The sequence below is a fragment of the Eleutherodactylus coqui genome, chromosome 3, assembly GCF_035609145.1.
Source record: "Eleutherodactylus coqui strain aEleCoq1 chromosome 3, aEleCoq1.hap1, whole genome shotgun sequence".
NCBI lineage: Eukaryota > Metazoa > Chordata > Amphibia > Anura > Eleutherodactylidae > Eleutherodactylus > Eleutherodactylus coqui.
The window spans coordinates 232,520,931-232,537,069 of NC_089839.1; the positions used below are offsets into that span (position 1 = coordinate 232,520,931).

The window sequence follows — 16,139 nt, forward strand, 5'->3', positions numbered from 1 at the left end:
ACGTCTGTCTGGGGTTCTCTTACTGTATATTGCCAGCCTCTCTACTGTTGGAGTCTATCCAACATGTCACCTCATGCAGTACTGGCTTTAGCCAGCACATAGCGCCGTTGTATAATGGCAGAAAAAGAGTAAGCCCCCTAGGAAAACCAGGATACAAATTGGATTGGAAAGGGTTAAACAGCAATGCACTTTAAAGAGGTTACCCAGAATGAAAATAAAAACCAAGCTTAAAATTGGGTAAAATAAAGAAAAGTACATGTTTGGCCATTTCAGAGGATCCCCGTCGCGCGTTGGAGCCCCAGTGCCCACAGTTCGGAACCCAAAAGAACCTCATGGGTAGTCACATGCCACATATTGTGCATGTGACCATTCAGTCAATCACAGGCTTCAGTGGTCATGGAAGAATGACCACTGAAGCCATTTACATTGACTCTTATGGTACGCAAAACATGGACCAAATATGGAGTAAAAATGCTTTTGTATGAAAGCAGTCATAAAGTAACACCTACAGAATGGTAACATAATGGTTCCCTCATCATCTCCTACTAAAGCCAAATCTGTAATAATTATTAGAGATGAGCGAACGTACTCGTCCGAGCTTGATACTCGTTCGAGTATTAGCGTGTTCGAGATGCTCGTTACTAGAGGCGAGTACCACGCGATGTTCGGGTTACTTTCACTTTCATCTCTGAGACGTTAGCGCGCTTTTCTGGCCAATAGAAAGACAGGGAAGGCATTACAACTTCCCCCTGCGACGTTCAAGCCCTATACCACCCCCCTGCAGTGAGTGGCTGGCGAGATCAGGTGTCACCCGAGTATATAAATCGGCCCCTCCCGCGGCTCGCCACAGATGCATTCTGACATAGTTCAGGGACAGTGCTGCTGGTGCTGCTGCTGCTATAAGGAGAGGGTTAGGTGTTATTTTAGGCTTCAAGAACCCCAACGGTCCTTCTTAGGGCCACATCTGACCGTGTGCAGTACTGTTGAGGCTGCTTTTAGCAGTGTTGCACTTTTTTTTTTTTTGTATATCGGCAGTGCAGAGCATTGCGTCCTCAGTCTGCAGTCATTGTACATAGTATAGGGGCAGTACTGGTGAGGCAGGGACAGTGGGAAAGGTGAAAGAGATATACTGTCTATATAGGCAGTGGGCTTTTTCAAACAAATTTGGGGGAAAAAAAATCTATTTGGGCTGCCTGTGACCGTCCTGACTGTACTGCGTCTCTGCTGGGGGTAGTAGTCCTAATTAATACGCAGCTAAGTGTTACAGCAGGCTTGCGCAAAAGTGTTTCCTGGCTCTGCGTTGCCCGTTACATCACCGCCGTCATCCCGTCCAGAGGGAAACAGTCTGCAGTAATTTTACATAGTATAGGGCCAGTAGTGGTGAGGCAGGGACAGTGGGAAAGGTGAAAGAGATATACTGTCTATATAGGCAGTGGGCTTTTTCAAAAAAAATTTGGGAAAAATACTATCTTTGGGCTGCCTGTGACCGTTTTGAGTGTACTGCGTCTCTGCTGGGGGTAGTAGTCCTAATTAATACGCAGCTAAGTGTTACAGCAGGCTTGCGCAAAATTCTTTCCTGGCTCTGCATTGCACGTTACATCACCGCCATCATCCCGTCCAGAGGGAAACAGTATACATATATACGCTGCCTACAGTATCTGTCTGCTGTCTCAGCTCGGCCTTTAAAAAAATAGAAGCAAAACACTTAAGGCCTACTAGTGGCCTTTGGACACTTGACTGCTTCTGCGCTGTGAATTCCACTAGCTCAGTCATACGCACCTACGTCTCACTACAGGCTTGCGCAAAATTCTTTCCTGGCTCTGCTGTGCGTTCCGTAAGCGAAGTCAGCCTCCAACCACAGGCCAATAAGCGGCACATTTAATTACAGCGTTCTGTTTCTGCACTACTGGTAATACACCATGCTGAGGGGTAGGGGCAGGCCTAGAGGACGTGGACGCGGAGGCCCAATTCAGGGTGTGGGCACAGGCCGAGCTCCTGATCCAGGTGTATCGCAGCCGACTGCTGCGGGATTAGGAGAGAGGCACGTTTCTGGCGTCCCCACATTCATCTCACAATTAATGGGTCCACGCGGTAGACCTTTATTAGAAAATGAGCAGTGTGAGCAGGTCCTGTCGTGGATGGCAGAAATTGCATCCAGCAATCTATCGACCACCCACAGTTCTGCGCCGTCCACTGCTGCAACTCTGAATCCTCTGGCTGCTGCTCCTCCTTCCTCCCAGCCTCCTCACTCCATTACAATGACACATTCTGAGGAGCAGGCGGACTCCCAGGAACTGTTCTCGGGCCCCTGCCCAGAATGGGCAGCAATGGTTCCTATCCCACCGGAGCAGTTTGTCGTGACCGATGCCCAACCTCTGGGAAGTTCCCGGGGTCCGGGGGATGAGGCTGGGGACTTCCGGCAACTGTCTCAAGAGCTTTCAGTGGGTGAGGAGGACGACGACGATGAGACACAGTTGTCTATCACTCAGGTAGTAGTAATTGCAGTAAGTCCAAGGGAGGAGCGCACAGAGGATTCGGAGGAAGAGCAGCAGGACGATGAGGTGACTGACCCCACCTGATTTGCTAAGCCTACTGAGGACAGGTCTTCAGAAGGGGAGGCAAGTGCAGCAGCAGGGCAGGTTGGAAGAGGCAGTGCGGTGGCCAGGGGTAGAGGCAGGGTCAGACCGAATAATCCACCAACTGTTTCCCAAAGCGCCCCCTCGCGCCATGCCACCCTGCAGAGGCCGAGGTGCTCAAAGGTCTGGCAGTTTTTCACTGAGAGTGCAGATGACCGACGAACAGTGGTGTGCAACCTTTGTCGTGCCAAGATCAGCCGGGGAGCCACCACCACCAACCTCACCACCACCAGCATGCGCAGGCATATGATGGCCAAGCACCCCACAAGGTGGGACGAAGGCCGTTCACCGCCTCCGGTTTGCACCACTGCCTCTCCCCCTGTGCCCCAACCTGCCACTGAGATCCAACCCCCCTCTCAGGACACAGACATGACCGTCTCCCGGCCTGCACCCACACCCTCACCTCCGCTGTCCTCGGCCCCATCCACCAATGTCTCTCAGCGCACCGTCCAGCCGTCGCTAGCGCAAGTGTTTGAGCGCAAGCGCAAGTACGCTGCCACGCACCCGCACGCTCAAGCGTTAAACGTGCACATAGCCAAATTTATCAGCCTGGAGATGCTGCCGTATAGGCTTGTGGAAACGGAGGCTTTCAAAAACATGATGGCGGCGGCGGCCCCGCGCTATTCGGTTCCCAGTCGCCACTACTTTTCCCGATGTGCCGTCCAAGTCCTGCACGACCATGTCTCCCGCAACATTGTACGCTCCCTCACCAACGCGGTTACTGCCAAGGTCCACTTAACAACGGACACGTGGACAAGCACAGGCGGGCAGGGCCACTATATCTCCCTGATGGCACATTGGGTGAATTTAGTGGAGGCTGGGACCGAGTCAGAGCCTGGGACCGCTCACGTCCTACCCACCCCCAGAATTGCGGGCCCCAGCTCGGTGCTGGTATCTGCGGTGGTGTATGCTTCCTCCACTAAACCACCCTCCTCCTCCTACGCAACCTCTGTCTTGCAATCAAGATGTGTCAGCAGCAGCACGTTGCCAGCAGTCGGTGTCGCGCGGTGTGGCAGCACAGCGGTGGCCAAGCGTCAGCAGACCGTGCTGAAACTACTCAGCTTAGGAGAGAAGAGGCACATGGCCCACGAACTGCTGCAGGGTCTGACAGAGCAGACCGACCGCTGGCTTTCGCTGCTGAGCCTCCAACCGGGCATGGTCGTGTGCGACAACGGCCGTAACCTGGTGGCGGCTCTGCAGCTCGGCAGCCTCACGCACATGCCATGCCTGGCCCATGTCTTTAATTTGGTGGTTCAGCGCTTTCTGAAAAGCTACCCACGCTTGTCAGACCTGCCCGGAAAGGTGCGCCGGGTCAGCGCACATTTCCGCAAGTCCAACACGGACGCTGCCACCCTGCGCACCCTGCAACATCGGTTTAATCTGCCAGTGCACCGACTGCTGTGCGACGTGCCCACACGGTGGAACTCTACGCTCCACATGTTGGCCAGGCTCTATGAGCAGCGTACATGCGGAACATGGACTCCATACCTTGTTTCATCTGTTTTTTGGCTTGAAAAAGACCTTTACAGGTCGAAACGTCGCCTATTTTTAAACTATGAAACAATAAAGCATGTTCCTTTAGACAAGGAGTTTTTTTTGTGCATCACTATATGCTGCCACCTTTTCTGCTATACATGTTTCCCCAAGGGGCTTATGTCCATAGCCCTGTTGGTGGCTCTGCATCTATCTAACTAGATTTTTTTCGCTACAGAGAACTAAGATTCTCCTCTATTTAAAAATACTATTTTTCTCTAATTTGCCTCCCCCCTAGTATTTTACTCTGGTGGGGTAGAGTGAGTGCCGTGGTCTTTTGCTTACCACACGGTGGAACTCTACGCTCCACATGTTGGCCAGGCTCTATGAGCAGTGTAGAGCTAAAGTGGAATACCAACTCCAACATGGGCGGCGTAGTGGGAGTCAGCCTCCTCAATTCTTTACAGAAGAGTGGGCCTGGTTGGTAGACATCTGCCAGGTCCTTGGAAACTTTGAGGAGTCTTCCCAGATGGTGAGCGGCGATGCTGCAATCATTAGCGTCACCATTCCTCTGCTATGCCTCTTGAGAAGTTCCCTGCAAAGCATAAAGGCAGACGCTTTGCGCTTGGAAACAGAGGCGGGGGAAGACAGTATGTCGCTGGATAGTCAGAGCACCCTCCTGTCTATATCTCAGTGCGTTGAGGAGGAGGAGGTGGAGGAGCATGAGGAGGAGGGGGAAGAGACAGCTTGGCCCACTGCTGAGGGTACCCATGCTGCTTGACTGCCATCCTTTCAGCGTGTATGGCCTGAGGAGGAGGAGGAGGAGGATCCTCAAAGTGATCTTCCTAGTGAGGACAGCCATGTGTTGCGTACAGGTACCCTGGCACACGTGGCTGACTTCATGTTAGGATGCCTTTCTCGTGACCCTCGCGTTACACGCATTCTGGCCACTACGGATTATTGGGTGTACACACTGCTTGATCCACGGTATAAGGAGAACCTTTCCACTCTCATACCCAAAGAGGAAAGGGGTTCGAGAGTGATGCTATACCACAGGACCCTGGCGGACAAACTGATGGTAAAATTCCCATCCGACAGCGCTAGTGGCAGAAGACGCAGTTCCGAGGGCCAGGTAGCAGGGGAGGCACGGAGATCAGGCAGCATGTACAGCACAGGCAGGGGAACACTGTCCAAGGCCTTTGACAGCTTTATGGCTCCCCAGCAAGACTGTGTCACCGCTCCCCAGTCAAGGCTTAGTCGGCGGGAGCACTGCAAAAGGATGGTGAGGGAGTACGTATCCGATCGCACGACCGTCCTCCGTGACGCCTCTGCCCCCTACAACTACTGGGTGTCGAAGCTGGACACGTGGCCTGAACTCACGCTGTATGCCCTGGAGGTGCTTGCTTGTCCTGCGGCTAGCGTCTTGTCAGAGAGGGTGTTTAGTGCGGCTGGGGGAATCATCACGGATAAGCGTACCCGCCTGTCAACCGACATTGCCGACAGGCTTACAATCATAGAGATGAACAAAGCCTGGATTTCCCCAGACTTCTCTTCTCCACCAGCGGACAGCAGCGGTACCTAAACAATACGTAGGCTGCACCCGCGGATGGAAGCATCATTCTCTATCACCATAAAAAACGGGGACCTTTTAGCTTCATCAATCTGTGTATTATATTCATCCTCCTCCTTCTGCTCCTCCTCCTGAAACCTCACGTAATCACGCCGAACAGGCAATTTTTCTGAGGCCCACAAGGCTCCGTCATATAACTTTTGTAAACAATGTTTATACGTTTCAATTCTCAATTCAATAAAGCGTTGAAACTTGCACCTGAACCAATTTTTATTTTAACTGGGCCGCCTACAGGCCTAGTTACAAATTAAGCCACATTAACCAAAGCGATTAATGGGTTTCACCTGCCCTCTTGGTTGGGCATGGGCAATTTTTCTGAAGTACATTTGTACTGTTGGTACACCAATTTTTTTGGGCCCTCGCCTACATTGTAATCCTAGTAATTTTTAGCCCACCTGCATTAAAGCTGACGTTACCTCAGCTGTGCTGGGCACTGCAATGGGATATATTTATGTACCGCCGGTGGGTTCCAGGGAGCCACCCATGCTGTCGGTCCACACGGAGTTGTAACTGCATGTGTCCACTTCTAAAGAACCCCAGTCTGACTGGGGCATGCAGTGTGGGCCGAAGACCACCTGCATTAAACCTGACGTTACCTCAGCTGTGATGGGCAATGCAATGGGATATATTTATGTACCGCCGGTGGCTTCCTGGGACCCACCCATTCTGTCGGTCCACACGGAGTTGTAACTGCATGTGTCCACTTCTAAAGAACCCCAGTCTGACTGGGGAATGCAGTGTGGGCCGAAGACCACCTGCATTAAACCTGACGTTACCTCAGCTGTGATGGGCAATGCAATGGGATATATATTTATGTACCGCAGGTGGCTTCCTGGGACCTACCCATACTGTCGGTCCACACGGAGTTGTAACTGCATGTGTCCACTTCTAAAGAACCCCAGTCTGACTGGGGCATGCAGTGTGGGCCGAAGCCCCCCTGCATTAAACCTGACGTTACCTCAGCTGTGATGGGCAATGCAATGGGATTTATTTATGTACAGCCGGTGGGTTCCAGGGAGCCACCCATGCTGTGGGTGCACACGGAATTCCCATTGCGGAGTTGTACCTGCCTGTGACTATTTATAAAAAAAACCCCGGTCTGACTGGGGCATGCAGACACCTTGACAGAATGAATAGTGTGTGGCACATGGGTTCCCCATTGCTATGCCCACGTGTGCAGCTCCCGATGGAGGTGGCACAGGATTGGATTTCTCATTGCTTCTGTACAGCATTATGGGCTATCGCCCCGCCCCTTTTAAAGAGGGTCGCTGCCTGGCCGTGCCAACCCTCTGCAGTGTGTGCCTGCGGTTCCTCCTCATGGCAGATGTGCTTATAAATAGACATGAGGGTGGTGTGGCATGAGGGCAGCTGAAGGCTGCGCAGGGACACTTTGGTGTGCGCTGTGGACACTGGGTCGTGCGGGGGGGGGGGGGGGGGGGTTGGGCAGCATGTAACCCAGGAGAAGTGGCAGCGGAGTGTCATGCAGGCAGTGATTGTGCTTTGTTGGAGGTAGTGTGGTGCTTAGTTAAGATATGCATTGCTAATGAGGGTTTTTCAGAAGTAAAAATTGTTGGGAGGGGGGGGCCCCACTCTTGCCGCTATTGTGGCTTAATAGTGGGACCTGGGAACTTGAGATGCAGCCCAACATGTAGCCCCTCGCCTGCCCTATCCGTTTCTGTGTCGTTCCCATCACTTTCTGGAATTGCCCAGATTTTCACAAATGAAAACCTTAGCGAGCATCGGCGATATACAAAAATGCTTGAGTCGCCCATTGACTTCAATGGGGATCGTTGCTCGAAACGAACCCTCGAGCATCGCGAAAATTTCGTCTTAAGTAATAAGCACCCGAGCATTTTGGTGCTCGCTCATCTCTAATAATTTTCTTTAGAATGAGACATCCCAAAAACCATGTCTACCGGTAACTTCCCAGCACGAACCTCAGTATTTATACACTTACTTATCTGACTTTCATCCTTAAGCCAAATTAATGCTGGTGTCGGAATCCCATAAGCTTCACATGAAAGTGTGACGGGGTTCTTAACGGTCCCAGACTGATACTCCACTGGCGGCCCTTGTATCCTGGGAGGCACTTCAAAGTTAACATATATTATACAATATTCCATACTTGTGAACAGTGTATATATGGGGAATTACATGAAAGACTAGAATATCGCAGACCTTACCATGAACAGTCAATAAAAATGTCTTGCTGTCTTGACCTACAACATTTGTTGCGATACATTCGTATTCTCCTGTATCCGATACCTGGAAGATGCATTTATGATGATGACGGAGAAACACAAATGATTAATGCTTGGCAAACAAGCTGTCATATGGGCTAAACCCAAACTGTTTGTTTCAGCTTCACATGAATGTATCTGCTGCGGGTGGAAACCTTGTAGCAAATATGCACTAAATCTGCAGTGGCCAAATGTTCACCTAAGGGCGGACTCACATGGGCGTAAGTGCAGATACACTCTCTATCGCGGCGTTCATTTGCACTATGCAGGACACATGAATCGGCGCATTTTACTGTACTTTAATGTGCTGCCGGGACCGCTTGCATCAGCGCAGTCCCAGTAGCAGCATGCTTGTGTAGGCAGGGTAGCCTACTTAGTAGCTGGGCCGGTCTACTTAGTAGGTGGGTCAGCTGACTCGGTAAGCAGGTCAACTGATTTCTAGGTGGTCAGCTGACCTAGTAGACCCAGGTGACATAGTTTAATCCTGCAAAACCATGCAGTTCGTTACCTGATTTTGTGCAAAGGGGGTCCTGTGGTGCGGAAATGCGCTCGAAAATAGAGCATGTCATGTTGTTTTACCCACGGCCGAAATGCACGGAAAAAAAAAATGTGAAGGAACCCATTGAAGTCAATGGGTTCTATTTGCTGTGCTTTGCGGACACAGATTTTGCGGCCACGGACGCACATGCGCTCGTGTGAGGCCACCCTAAATGGTGCAAATTCGGCTGCGTTTTTAATTTTGGAAATGCTACTGATTATAAAACTTGTGTTTCTAGGGTTGAAATCCACGGCATAAACAAACATGTTTCGGATTTAGCATTTTTTAAATTGATTTTTGCAGCATGTGAAGAAATCTCCTGCACATTGCTTATACTGTAAATGATGTAAAACGTATACCGCAAAAACCGCTGCAGAAATTTCGGAATATTTCCACCCCGTGTGAAGATTGCCTAAGGGTGAGTTCACACACAGCGGAATTTCTGTAGTATTACGGCTGCGAAATGCGAGCTGAAATTTACGCAGCAATGTACAATGTAAGTGGATGGGTTTTTAACAAACCCACGGCAATCTGCAGCGCTAGAGAGTCATGCTGCGGACTTCAAAATCTCTTGAGGAAATGCAGTGAGTGAATTATGGGATGAAAATCCACACCAGAATCAGCATCAATATCTGCACATGGATTTTGTTGCAGATTTGCTTTACAATGTATGATCCTACTTAACCCTTTGCAATCCAATTTTGGATTCAGGGTTTCCTAGGGGGTTTTCTCTTTCTGCCATTATACAATGGCGCCACCTGCTGACTAGAGTCAGTACTGCAGTATGTGACATAGTGGAGAGGACCCCCGACAACAGAGCGGCCAGTAATCTACAGTAAGAATACCCTGCCGGACATCTTCCGACATCGGAGGTGTACACCCTTCAATCAGAATGTCTTTAGATGTCAGACAGTGGATTGGGAAGGGACCTGCTGTTAGAGGGAGCTTTTCACACAGGATAAAAAATATGCCCTCCTGCGGGATATTCAGCCCAAAAGTCTGCACGGCTGACATGTGGATTTTGGTGCAGAATTGAAAATAGCAGAATCCTGCCGGCAATTCCGCATTAAAATCCGCAGTTAGCCGTGCAGATTTTGGTGTGGAATTCAGAGATAGCCTATTCTACAACAATTTGAGAATGAACTCACCTGGGCATTGTCAATGCTCAATACCTGCCCTCTCTCCAGCATTCTAATATTAGTGGATTCAGCGATCAGCTGGCCGTTCTTGTACCAACTTATGATGGGGGCTGGGATTCCTTCCGAGTCACATCTCAGGGATGTAGATGTAGAAATGCCTATATTAACCTGAGGACTGGAATCTCTGCCGCCACTGACAATGGAAGGAGGCACTGCAGTAATAATGGACATATAGCAGGATGTTATTGAAGATTGAATATCTACCATATAGTATTCTTCACAAGACTGTACTATATTGTAAGGACTGACCGTACAGGTTGATAGAGAATGTTTTCTTGGTCTCTCCAGCTGGATTACTGGCAGCACAAACATACTCTCCAGCGTCTGCCAGCTTGGTTTGATGAATCTGCAAAATCCTCCCCCCTACAAAGGATTTGATGATTACAGAGAAGTCATGTATTACTAAATGTAAAGGACCTTCAACACTATGACCATACACTGCACCTCTTAACCCCTTAAGCATCAGGGTGTTTTTTTTTTTCAAAAGGACCAGAAACTTTTTAGGGATTTTACCCATGTGGTGGTTTTACTGACTTTTTTTTCAGCTAACAAAATTATTTTTGCTGCGTCTAAGGTTATATAAGGTTAAAAATCTTTTTTCACTGACTTTTTCCCCCTTTTTTTTGTTTTATTGGGATCACAGTGGATCACATATATACACACACACTGTATATATTCAAGTATTAGCCGACCCGAGTATAAGCTGAGTCAATAAGTTTTACCACAAAAAAATGGTAAGACTTATTAATTTGAGTGTAAGCGGAGCTATATTCCAGTATGTACTAGGTAAAAAAAAGCAATACTCACCTCCCAGCCGGCGTCTGTGTCCTGAATGGCTGTGATTGGTTTATCGAGTGTGATCTGTGATTGGCCGGCGCTCGATCCAATCACAGCACTTCCTCTCACAGCCCTGACGGCGGGGGAATTGAAAACTGAGCCAGGGAGATGACAGCGGGGAGAAGTCTGAAGCAGCTTACTGCACCGCCATGGAGAGCATCGCGCTGGGGACACAGACACCGGCTAAGAGGTAAGTATTGCATTTTTTGTTTTTTTTTACCCCACTCGAGTATAAGCCATATTTTTCAGCACATTTTTTTCTGCTGAAAAACTCGGCTTATACTAAAGTATAAACAGTATATATAATTTTTTTTTAAATATTACTCTGTAATTTTCTTTTTACTTATTTTTGGCTCAATTTGCAATTTTCACAAAACTGGGGTACATGCCTTGTATCAGAGTTAATATGTGCTTGGACACATTTTCTACCTGACTAGACAATTTTGAAAAGTGTTTAGAATATAAAGAATGGGTTAATGTGCAAAGTGTGCCCAATTGTGTTAAAGTTGTAATGCAAATTATTAGTCTAAAGTAATAACCAAACCAAGAGTGGCGTAAAGAAGAAAAAAGTGTCTAGTATGTCTAGCAACAGCTTGAGCAACTGCAATAAATATGGCACAGCTTCTGCCTGCCTGGAATAGATTTAGACAAAGGCTACATGGCGACACATGTTACACAGCCAGAGGTTACACACTGGGCCGTAAGTATAGGGGGTGCAGAGGGTGCGGTTGCACCTGAGCCCAGGAGCCTTAGGGGGCACATAAAGCCTCTCTTCCCCATATTGCAAACCTATACTATCAATTAGTTGGGGGCCCAATTCCAGATTTTGCACTGGGGCCCAGCAGGTTCAAGTCACACCTTTGGTTACACAATAACCCTGAATCACAAATTAATGGAAGTGAATGTGGTCACAACATGCCGCTACTGCAACCCAGCAGTCGGAAGAGTAAATGCAGATCTTTCCATAAAGCTTTTATGCATAACAAGTCCTTCTTACCCGGCACAATAAAGAGATTCTTGCTTGGTCTAAGAACAATTCCTTCCTTCAGCCAACGTATTGAAGGTAATGGAAATCCATTGACTACACACGTCAGGGAAATGAAATTATCCTCTACTATCGTGATGTTCTCATACATGTTGCCTACGATTCTTGGAGGAACTGCAAATGGGAAAACAGAATCAGCGGGAATCGGTCAGCTGTGCCCCGTTGGAGGGGAGAGGGGGAACAGGTAAGTATGCATTCTTATTTTACTTTAACTCATGTGTAACTGTTAAAAATGTCAGCAGAAGACAATGGACTAGTGAAATAATGTCAAGCGGCAAACTAATGTTCAGCACGTTAAACAGGTGTGGCACGCCAAATTTTCTTTTGGCACCTGTCCCATCTATACGTTCTTACATAACGTGTTTCATGATAATGGGGCAGATTTACTAATGTGATTGCACCTAGGTGTTTTGTAAACTGCCCCAAATATAGAATATTTCTATGCATACTGTTGCATCCAGTGCGTAAACACACTGCGGTAGGCGCAACTACGCTCACCGCTATGAAGTGCATGTGCACCTGAAAGAAGGAAATTTCTTCTCACTTGCTGGCTTTTCAAACTTCACGCCAGAGCGCAGGAGTTTGAAATAGACTGCGGTAAAACAGGTGGCTGCCCAATCTTCCCCGTACAAGGTACTACGTGTGAGGAGCATAGGGCAGGTCCCATCTTTTCTCGGCCATAGTATTCACAGCTGATAAATAACAATTGTAAAAACGAAATCACTGAACTCCTATTGAAATCAGTGGTTTAGTTTTTTCTCCTTATACGGCCATGATTATCATGGCCGTATAAGTGGAGAAAAACACGTCCATGTGTTTTTGTTCTAAGTTTTAGATGAATTCGTGAAGCAAATGCATTAAAAAGAATAAGCCACTGCGCCTCAGTTGACTAGGGACCTGGGTGTGCTGGAATAGGCATGGTTTAATAAAAGAGGTGTGGCTTAAATGAGATAGAGTGCGCCAAAATTTGGCAAAAAATTTTGGCATAAACTAAGCCAACTAATTGGTGTTATCAAGTTAGACAATAGTGTGTAAAGTTGCGTAAAAGTTAGCATCCAGCATTAGCATCTGTGATACGTTTGACTTATTTTTAGGCTGCCTTGTCAGACTGTACACTAACTACTGCGCAGAATTAGTAAATCTGTCCCAGTGTGTTTTAGGGTAACAAGAATAATGGGGAAAACTGAGACCAGCATTTTATACATCAGTCTTTCTTCTTCACACGACCGTATTTGCACATATTTGTGCAGAGAATAGAATTGATGTCAATGGATTTCTTCTCATCAGAATGTTATGTGCATAGGACTATCTTTCTGCATATTGTGCAGGAAAGGTCTCCATAGAAGTCTATGTGAGGTGTGCAAATACAAAAGGGGATGCGTGAAACACTGCGCAAAACCACGGAGAAAATAGCACATCTGGACCTCATTAGGCTTAATAGCCTTTTAATGCACGGAAGGGGTAAGTCGTGTATGTGTGAACTGGCCATACGGGTGCCAAAACTACAGTACTATATGCCGACATGAGAACAAATCATCCTCATCAACCTCATTCACGCACAAACACGTTGCACTGAAGCGAGTGCTTTTGTGCATACACTCGTGAAGTCCAAAGTGTCCTGAACTGAACTGCTCCAAATGTATGAAGAGGCACATGCTGCTTAATGAATTTGGCACAAGTTTAGCTAACCCCTGTGCTAGAGTGTGAAATTTACACCAGCCTTGAGCCAGCATAGATTTCCGCTATGACTCACGCCAGTTTCTGTGTGTAAATGATAGTAAATATATCTTGCCTTAGGAAAAGTGTTAAAAAGGTTTAAAAAATGAAAAGTCACAACATTTTTAGCAAATGTATGTAGCATATGCCAAAATGTGCTATTATTAGAGATGAGCGAGTATACTCGCAAAGGCACATTACTCGAGCGAGTAGTGCCTTAGCTGAGTATCCTCCCGCTCGTCTCTAAAGATTCGGGGGGCTGGGAGCGGCGGGGGAGAGCGGGGAGGAACGAAGGGGAGATCTCCCTCTCCCCCCCTCGCCCCCGCTCCCCTCTGCTCACCGCCGCAACTCACCTGTCACCGGTGCCGGCCCCTGAATCTTTAGAGATGAGCGGGGAGATACTCGGCTAAGGCACTACTTGCTTGAGTAATGTGCCTTAGCGAGTATACTCGCTCATCTCTAGCTATTATTTCCGCCAGTAAACATGCATAATTATTATGTAAATTTTCCCTAATGTTTCCAATGTTGTTTGAGTTTAGAAAAAAGGGGTTTCCTAATTTTTGCATAAACACCCCCACCCCACTTGTCCATTGGTGGTGTCCGGTACTCCATACAAGTCATTTAACTGCTTTGTACAATAAAGGAAATTTACTAGTTTTGAATTGGTAACAGTTTAAGAGAAAATAAATAGGACACACAGAGGTTTTACCGTTAATAATCAGGTTAAACATCTTCTCTGCACTTCCTGCCACATTCTCAACAATGCACACGTATCGACCGGTATCCAGTAATTGGGCATGTTCTATCTACAATAACAAAGAAAGAAAGTATCAATTCATATGTGGAATGAGATTGTCACATTCTACATAGACGTCTTCATAGTATTGCTTGCCATGATCGATAAAGTCAGGCTGATTTTTGCAAAAACAGAGCGAGTCATCCCGACCCAATTTGTAGCAAAAAAAAAAAATCATTAAACAAATAAAAGTGAGAGAGTGTGTGTGCATGAATGTAGCACAGCTTTTAGCACTGTTGCTTTTCAGTGCTGGGGTCAATCAATAACACTGGGGACTAATTAGACTGGCCAGACTACTAAGTCGGCTGCCCCATCTGTTCAAACTTGGTGTCCTGCACCAATGTGAAAAGCCAGGAGCAGGAACTAAGCTCCCACCCCCTCTCCACCTCCTCTCCATCCCCTCTCCACCCCTTGACATTATTTGCAATGGGAGGGGCAGGACAGGGCGGAGCTAAGTCCCAGCACTTAGTTCCACTCCTGTCCCGCCCCTCCCATTGCAAATACTGGCAAGGGGTGGGGAAGGGGCGGGAGCTCAGTTCCTGCTCCTGGCTCTTCCACCCCCCCCCCCCCCCCCGGCGTCCTGCAAACAAGGACACCGTATATCGGCTCGGCGTGAAAACTGAGCCGATATACGGTCGTCTAAATAAGCCCTAATGTTGTATTTTATCCAAGAAAAGCAGGAGGCATCCTATATAATAGAAACTGAAAAGCAAGCATCCAACAGTACAAAGAAAGAAAACTGCACCCACAAGAGCTTACAATCTAATGTGATTATTTGTCACAGCGTTTGGATTTTACCATAGTGTCAAATTTAGATATTTATTATATGTTTTATTCCAATAAAAATAGTCCTTGCTAATAACATTGTGGCTTTAAACGATATCCAAATGGCTGATTACTTTGAAAGTTAAAGGGTCCTGCCAGATTTATGCGTCTTTTACATATATATACACATTCACATATAAAATGTTACATACCTGCAGGTATCTTCCATCAGATAAGATCTGGTAGCGGTTTCCTTCCTCGATTTCTTTGCCATCTTTCTGCCAGGTGACCATCGCAGCAGGATAACTGTTCACAGTACAATTCAGCAATACTGTCTGATTCTCTAAAGAAGTCATTTCCTCTAGCAGGTTTTCAGTGATCCCATTGAACATTGGTGGCACTATACAGAAATGATCAGGTTAAAAGTTAAAGGTATGTAATTTGAATTGTAGCTAATTTTCTCAAGAGGATTTCTTAGTGGACTTGCCATGGATTTCTTGAGCAAAATTGCAAAACTTGCATTGCATGCGTGAGATCCACAGCCGATTCTTGACATATGTATAGTATGGAATTGAAAATCCACAGCATTCTTTAAAATACCATTTAGGGCTCCTTCATATTGGATGCATGCCGTTTTTGTGTGCCCAAAATTGCTTGCACAAACTGCATCCATTATACCCCATTTCCATGGGATCCCTCAAATAGAGGGTTTTTGTGCGAAAAAATACGTGACCTGCTCTATTTTTGTGCGCCTTTGTGCATCCAAGAGCCTATAGGGTGTGCAAATGCGCACTTGTCCCGTACAAAGTTGTGCACTGAACTGCACAATTTTGTAGTGATAATCAATAACACTGGGGACTAATTAGACTGACCAGACTACTAAATCGGCTGCCCCACCTGTTCAAACTTTGTGTCCTGCGCCAATGTGAAAAGCCCCGGCAGCGGAAAAAAGTACAGCAAGAGCATGGTTACACTCTATGAGGACATGATAGCGCTTGATGTGGAGTGCAATCACATCACGCTCTCACAAGTGCAATCACTGCACGCTATTGGAGTGCGAAAGAAAAGAGGACCTGCTTTTTTTGTGCACATTTGCGTGTGCAAAAAATACATTCAACTGGCCTTGTTTATAGCGCAAATACATTGCACTGAGGCGTGTGTAACTGCGCATATGCCTGTGTGCAGCCACCCTTCGATATGCAAATAAAATACACTAATGTTTTATACTAATCCTTTAGGCCTCCTGTGCACAGCTATGACAGAC

The 16,139-nt window shown here is 47.2% G+C and overlaps 1 protein-coding gene across 1 annotated transcript in view; it reads right to left on the reverse strand.

Moving 5' to 3' along the window:
* The window catches only part of HMCN1 (hemicentin 1), a 313,489-nt gene that overhangs the window by 113,455 nt on the left and 183,895 nt on the right, over nucleotides 1–16,139 (reverse strand). The window contains exons 56-62 of the mRNA XM_066597086.1: nucleotides 15,088–15,275; nucleotides 14,024–14,120; nucleotides 11,551–11,712; nucleotides 9,966–10,079; nucleotides 9,666–9,868; nucleotides 7,923–8,004; nucleotides 7,697–7,828 (exon numbers count right to left, since the gene is read on the reverse strand). Of these exons, the coding sequence (XP_066453183.1) occupies nucleotides 7,697–7,828; nucleotides 7,923–8,004; nucleotides 9,666–9,868; nucleotides 9,966–10,079; nucleotides 11,551–11,712; nucleotides 14,024–14,120; nucleotides 15,088–15,275 (978 nt within the window). The remainder of the gene's footprint in view (nucleotides 1–7,696; nucleotides 7,829–7,922; nucleotides 8,005–9,665; nucleotides 9,869–9,965; nucleotides 10,080–11,550; nucleotides 11,713–14,023; nucleotides 14,121–15,087; nucleotides 15,276–16,139) is intronic.